This window comes from Nipponia nippon, unplaced genomic scaffold (assembly GCF_047370975.1).
Source record: "Nipponia nippon isolate SJK-2023a ecotype South Korea unplaced genomic scaffold, ASM4737097v1 scaffold_2, whole genome shotgun sequence".
NCBI classification, from domain to species: domain Eukaryota; kingdom Metazoa; phylum Chordata; class Aves; order Pelecaniformes; family Threskiornithidae; genus Nipponia; species Nipponia nippon.
The window spans coordinates 45,726,967-45,734,988 of record NW_028262336.1 but is presented as its reverse complement, the minus strand read 5'-3'; the positions used below and the strand labels follow the sequence as shown (position 1 = coordinate 45,734,988).

Here is an 8,022-nt window from a genome sequence, read left to right as displayed (position 1 = left end):
TTCAGAAGCAGACTCCCTCGTCAGTGTGCCGGCAGGAATGTGACACAGGAGACACGTCTAGAGCCAAATTCAAGGGAAGTTACACTGTCAAAGCCCCAGTTTTCAGTAAAAAGAAGCTTCTTCTCATGGATACGTACAACCTTTAAAGTGAGGGTCAAGTCTAACCAGTGCTGCTAGGGAGACTCTTCCTTGGACTCCAGGGAGAAGTGCTACCGACCCTAGGAGTGCCTTACTGGCCCTCATCGCTAGTGCTTCAATGCCACATACCGAAATGGGAGGGCTTCTGTCACCGCCCATGACATGCAAAGGGATGCCTTCGCCACTGCCACTTCGGGGCTGAGGGAATCCTCTTTTTTCTCACGTACAGATATTAAATGTCAGTGTCAGCAGCTGGCGTTCAGCAGCCGACACTGTCAGAGGGAACATCTCGATGGCCGTCGCCTCAGCCTTGGCAGGAGAAGCAGGGTGAATGCAAATGCAGGCAAAGCTGTGCACTGGCCAACTCACTAGCAGGAAAACACCCTTCAGCAGTATTTATCCTCTGCCTGGAGCTCCAGGGGGGTCGCCACCTCCTCAGAGCAGAGGCTCCAAGGAAGGGTGCCTGAAAAGCACCCACGGCCATCCTAGGAGGAATCACTCTGCGTTTGGGAGGGACTCGTACAAACAGATGCTGTGGCACAGGGTCTGTGGGAATTGGCCCCTTGAGGCAGCCTCCAGGACGATGCGGCCTGCCAGGACACAAGGAGGAGAAGATGAACAGCTCCAGCAACGATGGTCCCCTGCAGGGACGGTGGATTTTTTGCACCTGAAGCACCATACCTTAGCGGTGCAAGTCCGGGGACAGAGTGGGCAGAGGAGCCCTCTCCCCCCTGAGGTTCCCTAGTTCCTGCCCCGATTCTGCTGGTTGACCTCACTCCAGTTTGCCCCGTTACCGCACCCTCAGGGTGAGGCAGGCAAAATGACCAAGGTGCTGCTCCTCTCCTCTCCCTCTCCTCTCCGGGCCGCCGGCAGAGCCCGGCCGAGGCCGCCCCCACCTGCGCTGCCCGCCCGCACGGCTCCCTCGGGGCGTTCGGCGGCACCGTCCATCACGGCCGTTTTACAGTCGGGCTTTTCTCAAAAAAAAAGAAAAAAAAAAATTACCTTTCTCGCCCACGCAGCGATGCTTTTTTCAAGGAAAAAAAAAACCCAACCCCAACGCCGGCTCGGTGCCGCTGGCCGCGCTCCCCCGCAGCCCCCCCGCTGCCCCCGGCTCGGCGGGAGCAGGTGCTCGGCGCTGCCGCCGCCCCAGCCCCGTGTCCCCCCCCCCCCCGCCCCGGCGGCGGCACCTTGCGAGTCATCCCGGCCCCCCCGCTCCCCCGCCCCGGGCGGCCGTCGGGTGTCGCTTCCCATTTCACTTGGAGATATTTTCGGGTGGCAGGAGCCGCCTCGTCATTTCCGCCAGGAGAAAAAGACACCGGCGCGGGAGCCGCGGCCGCCGAGAGCCGCGGGAGCCGGCGGGCACAGCCGGGCGCAGCCGGGCGCAGCCGGGCACAGCCGAGCCGCGCCAGCCCCCCGCTCGCCGCTGCCGCCGCCGCCGCCCGGGGACCGACCCCTCAGCGGGGCCGGGAGCCGCCGCCGCTGCCCGCGGGTCCGCGGGGGCGGGAGGCGTCGGAGCGTGCCGCCGCCTCCTCCCCCTTCCTCCTCCTCCTCCTCCTCCTCCTCCTCCTCCTCCTCCTCCTCCTCCTCCTCCTCCTCCTCCTCCTCCTCCTCCCCGCCGAGCCGGCAGCATGAACTGAAATCCCCAGAGAGGCACAGAGGCGGCGAGCGAGAGAGCGAGCGGAGCGGAGCGGAGGCAAACGGGGATTTAGCGGCTCTCTCTTCCCGCCGCCGCCGCCGCTCGGGCTCCGGGCAGCGCGGTCCCGCCGCTCCGCACAGCCTCGCCCCTCGCCCGCAGAGCGGCGGCCGCCCGAGCCCCGCGCCCCCGAGCCCCCCATGGCCCTCATCATGGAGCCCGTCAGTAAGTGGTCGCCGAGCCAAGTCGTCGACTGGATGAAAGGTGAGGAGCGGCGCCGGGGCTGCGCGGTGCGCCTCTCCCCTCACCCCCCCGCCCCATCCCCGCAGGTGCGGAGAGCTCCGCGGCTTCCCCCGCGCCGGGGTCCCGCCTCCCGGCGCCGCCGGCGCCCCCCACGTTTCGGCTGGGGGGTAGGAAGGGAGGAGGGAGGCCGTCGGGGCCGCGCCGCCGGGGCGAGGGAGCAGCGCCGGGGCCGGGGGCTGCCCCGGGGCGGGGGCCTGCGCTCCCCCCTCCGCCCCCGGGCGCAGAGGGGGGGCGGCCGGCGACCCCCGGCGGCTCATAAAGCCGGGCGCGGGGGGGACGGGGGGAAGGCTGTGCCCGTGGGAGCCCGGGATGCTCCGGAGCGGCGGCCGCGGTGTGGCGGCGGGGCTGTGCGGCCCCCCGCCCTTCCCCAGCGGCGAGGGGATGCGAGGAGCGCGGCGGGCTGCTCCCGGCAGATGCGGCGCGAAATGACTCGCGAAATAAAAGTTGAACCTGAGGCGGGCGCTCGGCCGTGCGGGGGGCACGGCTGCAACCGCGCCCCGCGGCCGGGGGGGCCGGGGGTCTCCGCAGGCGGCGGGGTCGGTGGGTCGGTCCGCGCTGCCCCCCCCCCCGCCTCCTCCGGGTGCTCCCCCGGGCGGGCCGAGGGCACCCACGCGTGGGGGGGGGTCGCGATCCCCGTCCCCAGGGGCGGCATTTAAAGGTCCCTGGTTTCCATTAGCCTGGAAGAGTCCGCTGGGCTGACGTGTGCGTACTGCTGCTCCCGCTCCCTCACCTGTCCTCCCCCAAAATAAAGTCTAATGAGAATAAAATTTGGACTTTCTGGAAATGCTTTTCTGTTATTCTGCGCACACCGACATGGCTGTAACACTGTAATTTAAAAAGGTCTTTTTGCGGTGGTGTTTGTTTTTTTTTTTTTTTTTTTTGTTATTACCTTTAACTTAGGCTGCAGCTGTGTTTTGAATAAATCACCATCTAGTATTATATATCTTTTTATAAAGATAGAATGACCGGATGGGTACAACTTTTGAACAACTGCTACATTGTGGGAGTTCTTTATAACATGCTGCGTGCTACTAATGTGACAGTTTCATCATCCTTAAAATTTCAGGCACATAGCATATGTTTTCAGTTATTCAATCCTGGCATTTATAGCTGTCGAGTTATAATTATATTCAGTAACATACATAGTTTTGCTGTTTCTGAAGCATTGTCAATCCATAGAATAAAAATAATAAAAAAAGAATAATGTGATACTTCATATCCTAAGAAATTATTAAATATTAATAAAAAAACTTGAAGGAGCTACAGATGATCAGTATTAAAAGCAAACCCCTTTCAACTTCAAAATGTTTTATTATAGCTATTTAGCTTCCACCATTTTTACTTCTGGGAAAAAGAAAAGATTGTGTAGGAGTTTTTTCAAATCAATGTCTGAGATACCTCCCCCATATTTTGGGAACGCAGAAAAAATAATGAATTTGCAGATACCGCATTTTTAAAACACTTCAAAAATGTAATACATCAAATACTTTTCATAAATGACAGGTGGAGTACATTGCATACTCTGTTTTTGTATTGCATCAATATAAAATCAGTTATTTAAAAACAACAGGCTGACTAAATGATAACATTACAAACTGTGAGGCTGGATAAAGGTTTGTGGTTAGAAACCTGTCACTAACACAGAGAGCTGTAGATCTGTTTTTAAAATTAATTATGTGAACTTTACAAAAAAAGCAGTGACTGGAGCCGTGCCTACTTTTTGGATTGCAAAGCTTGCTTTTTAGTGTTTAACCTGCTTATTTTGGTGTGAATGCTCGATTGTTTCTCTGGAGTACTTTCATTTTTAATGGGCAAACATATATGTTGCTTCAAGCTTTCATTTCTTCATTTTGTATTCCGAATTGCAGACAAACCTTCATTTAGAGTGAGGTGCAAAGAGATAAAGCACTTGCCTTTGACTGGCACTGTCTGAGGAAAACCACATAGATAACCACCAGAGTTTCAGAAGTTGAGCCTGGGAATGAGTAGGACCAGCAGGTGTGGGCAGGTCTGGTCCTGGCTGATGGATCGCACCTCGCAGAGTTTGGAGGAAGGATGGTAGCGGATAAGGGCAAGTGGTCTTGGCTGCAACAACTTCTTTTTCCTCACGTATCGTTTGTGGTGTTGCAAACATTGTTATTGAAATCCGGGTGAAAATATGTTCTTCTACTGCTTTAAACACATCGTCTCCAACAAATTACATTTCTGAAAGTCTCTGTGTTTTAAGAGGTACCCAAGACAGTTCAATGAGTAAAACATGAATGTGTCTTTGTCATGAGAACTTTGGGGCGAGTGCATTAGTGGTCTTTGCATTAGCGGCAGTCAAGTCTGGTTTGCATAAATTACATTAAACTTCAAGATGAGAGAATATTTTGCTGACTTACTGGGATTATTTTACAGAATTAGAAAGGCTGTACTGGGTTTTAACCTCTTCCTTTAAGTAAGTGCCCAGCTATGTAATATGCCTGCTCAGAGCAGCTCTGTAAAGAGCATTCTTCAAAATAGGTTTCAATGTTCAAAGCAAAATCTTTCCTGAAAAAGGGAAATCCTACTGTTTAACATTGTTTACAGTTATCTGAAAGCAAGGGGAAATGAAACACTTTAGATTTTATTGCTCTCAGCATTTTTGTGATGGTCTTGCTGGTATGACCTGAACGTTTGCAATAAAAGGCCCTGTCTGGAATTCTTTATTTAGGCAAAAGAGCCATTACCTCAGTGGCATTTTGTTCAGGGCAGTGATAAAGCATCGGGCCTAATATTAAAGATGTGAGAAATGAAGACAGGGAAAGTATTCCCACTTGAAAGTGTTACATAAAAGTGCCGAGCTCTGGGCTGGATGGCTGGATAGGGAGCAGGCTCAAGACCATGGGTATTCGTGCAATAAATACAGTCTCTCCAATGTCCTCTTGGTTTTTAATTCCTTGGTATACACGGTTGGTCTATGGATCCTTTAATGGCCTATGGACTCTCACTGCTGAGAGAGAGAGTCGTACCTGGAACTGGTTATGCAAATAAGTGACTACCTAAATTTTGACCTATGAAAATGTGTACATTAAGAAGTAGTGGAACAAAGTACCAGTTAAAACTTTGCAAATGAAAAGGACAAAATGAACGGAGCCTGTGTCAGCATGAGAGTTTTTGTATGGTTTAAAATGAACCCACTGACAGAAGATTAACTGTCATAGAGCTGGAAAAAGAGCAGATGGATTAGCTCATCTCTCCCACAGGATGGCATATTGTATGTGGAGGATAGAATGAATATTTAAATTGATTCGAACTGTGTATTATTTTGCTTTTTTATACATTTAGTACTAATTTTAAAGGCCCTGCATAGATCAGTGAGCTGAAACTGTGTCAATCACCTCCTGTGCCTCCCCTTTGTGGGACACGTGTGGATTCCACTGCCGTGTTGCAAGACATTGACATGTTGCACAGGCAAGCGCCGTTGGACATCATGGCTTTCACTGACTCAGGAAGGGAACATGTCAGATGTGTTGTAGATTTCTGAGGCGCTGAGAAAACTCAAGACATGCAATTACTTTCCAAACATCAGGATGTTTTTAACTGAGTCTTGTAATTTAACTTCTTTTGTCTGAGGTTATTTATAATGGCTGTAGTTTGATAAGGACTTACTGCTTTTAACAATATTCTAGTTTTAATTCAGTACCAATCTCTCAATGGCAGAATCTGTCCAAAAAGACAATTCACCTGGAAAAATCGATATTACTTTATCTAACAAAGCTTAAATATTTATTTTTTGTTTGCTGAAAGACTGCTCATAGAGCTTATACTAAGCTCATACAGCTTCAACTGTTATAATGGTAGTCATACTCAAGAAGCTGACATCTGAGGCATGGAGTTGATCTAAAGGCTTCTAATGCTAAGGAATGGGGGCTTTTTACCTCTGTAAAGTCTACTCTACCAGCATTTAGAAGGATGTAAATATTTAGAAGGACTGGGGGAAGAGGAGAAACATGAATTTGCTAGCAAAGCAAAAGCAGAGTGCAAAAGTTCCCCACTTGGATGACTGAATATTAGATAGATTTAAGAACTGAGTTTCTGTCTGCTCTTCACGTACAGAAGTTCACGTCATTTTCAGTAGCGTGTGTGTCTGCATGGAGTTGTCATGGGCTACCGACAACTGTGCTCCACTTGGTGTAATGGGAATTACGTGTTATTCGTCAAGAAAATGCAAGAGTGTGTGGGAATGCTCTGAAACGAAAGACTAGTACTTAACAATGATTTAAAAAAAAACATGTTGCCATGGGCATCCTTTTACTCCTGTTTCTGCATGTGCAGAGCCCTAGGACTTCTGTGGCAACACCCAGGTCCTGCTGCAGATCCTGAGCCATTAGGTAGCACCAGGGAAGCTCATCAGCGAAGGCACAAACCCTCTCGCAGCAAATGGATTTAGGTCTTAAAAACAGAAAGGATGACTCCTGTATTCAGGGTCCTTATCAGACCTACCTCATTTTTTGCCTTGGCTTTCTCTGAAGAAGACTGTGTTATGGACAGAGTTTAGGATAGAGCTTTTTCTGGAGTGTAGGCTGGACTACAGTGCCACAGAGTCCTGTGAGCATCTGCCTTATGGTAGAGAGAAGGTGTGCTTGCACATATGTATGTGCCTTATTTCGGGCTTTCAATTTTGTCTGTCTCTTTGATTTTCAATGATTTATTGAATTAAAAGTGCGTTCTTATGCTACTTCCATTCATATTGCTTTTGGTAGCACCCTTAAGAAATGTATTAGAAATAATACGGAAAAGACTGAGTTGTGTTGGGGAAACAAAAGCTGGATGTTTAAGAGGATGAAAAATACTTGGATTCTGAAACTTTAGTTCCTTGTGAAGGTTGTGTAGATGACTGATGAGCTGCAGAATAGTCACCAACTTGAATAGTCATTGCTAAGTGCCATATGTGGAATAGATCAGGTGTTTTACAATTTGTTAGCATTAAAACTTTTTTTTTTCCCTCCTAAGAAAAGCAAACTGAAATTTCGCAGTATCAGAGGGTACATATAGTACTCCATTAGCTTTGAAGTGATGCTATTAAATGGAGTTATGACTTTGACTATAATGCCTAGTAAGAAAAGCTGTAGAAAAATATGAAATAGTGCCATAGTTGGAGCTTAATTTCGATGAATTCCCAAACTTTTTAATTTATAGATAGTTACTCCATTTGTAAGAAAGTAGTAAGAGTTTCAGTAAGATAAGTTGGGGGTCTTTTTGGAGAGGGGATTTTGTACAAAGACCGATAGTCAAGAGTCAAAGTGCGCTATTCCAAACTTCAGTTTTAAGGACTCCGGCTTTAAACCTGTAGTGAAAGCAGCACTGGAAGATCTCTCTCTCTTTAGCTTGTTTATTTTTTCTGTGGATCTCTCACTTTTTGCTTGCCCTTCTGACATTAGGAGTTTTAGCAGTATCAATGGCCCCCACATCAGTCACGGTGATGTGTTTTAGAGCATCTTGGTTTGTGATTAGAAAACCTCTCCTGCCATTGTTTATCAGCAGAAAATGAAACTGCAATTGCAACTGGGATGTGTCAAAGCCTAACAGCCCTGGTGTTGCCATAGCAAAGGCAATGTTACATAAGCAGCCACTCTGCAAATAACTCATGCAGCCAAATTTTAGGCATAACATGAGAATTCGTTTCTAAATTAATGATCTTCTCGGGAGGGAGCTTTCCTGGGTGAGGTGGTCTCGCTACCAAGATTAATGTGCTAGTTGTGAAGCTCTTTTAACACTGCCCATTTACACCTTTATTTTGTTTGAACATATTGTTCTGTTTCTGAAACATCTGTTAGTTTAAATATGGCCTCACAATATGTTTTCTCAAGTGTTTTTTTGCAGCAGTTCAGTGAAGCTCTATATTCCGATCTTATTCAGATTTATTCGCACACTGCAGTATTAAACCAAGCAATTTACAAATGCCTTCTCTGGATAATGGATGT

The 8,022-nt window shown here is 48.8% G+C and overlaps 1 protein-coding gene across 6 annotated transcripts in view; it reads left to right on the top strand.

Annotated features, from left to right (window-relative positions):
- The first annotated feature begins 1,763 nt into the window (after nucleotides 1-1,763).
- Nucleotides 1,764-8,022, top strand: part of CNKSR2 (connector enhancer of kinase suppressor of Ras 2) — a 219,820-nt gene continuing 213,561 nt past the window's right edge. For all 6 annotated transcript variants that reach the window (XM_087757718.1, XM_087757720.1, XM_087757717.1 and 3 more), the window contains exon 1: nucleotides 1,764-2,035. In XM_087757718.1, coding sequence (XP_087613844.1) covers nucleotides 1,972-2,035 — 64 coding nt within the window. In that variant the 5' untranslated portion in view covers nucleotides 1,764-1,971. The remainder of the gene's footprint in view (nucleotides 2,036-8,022) is intronic.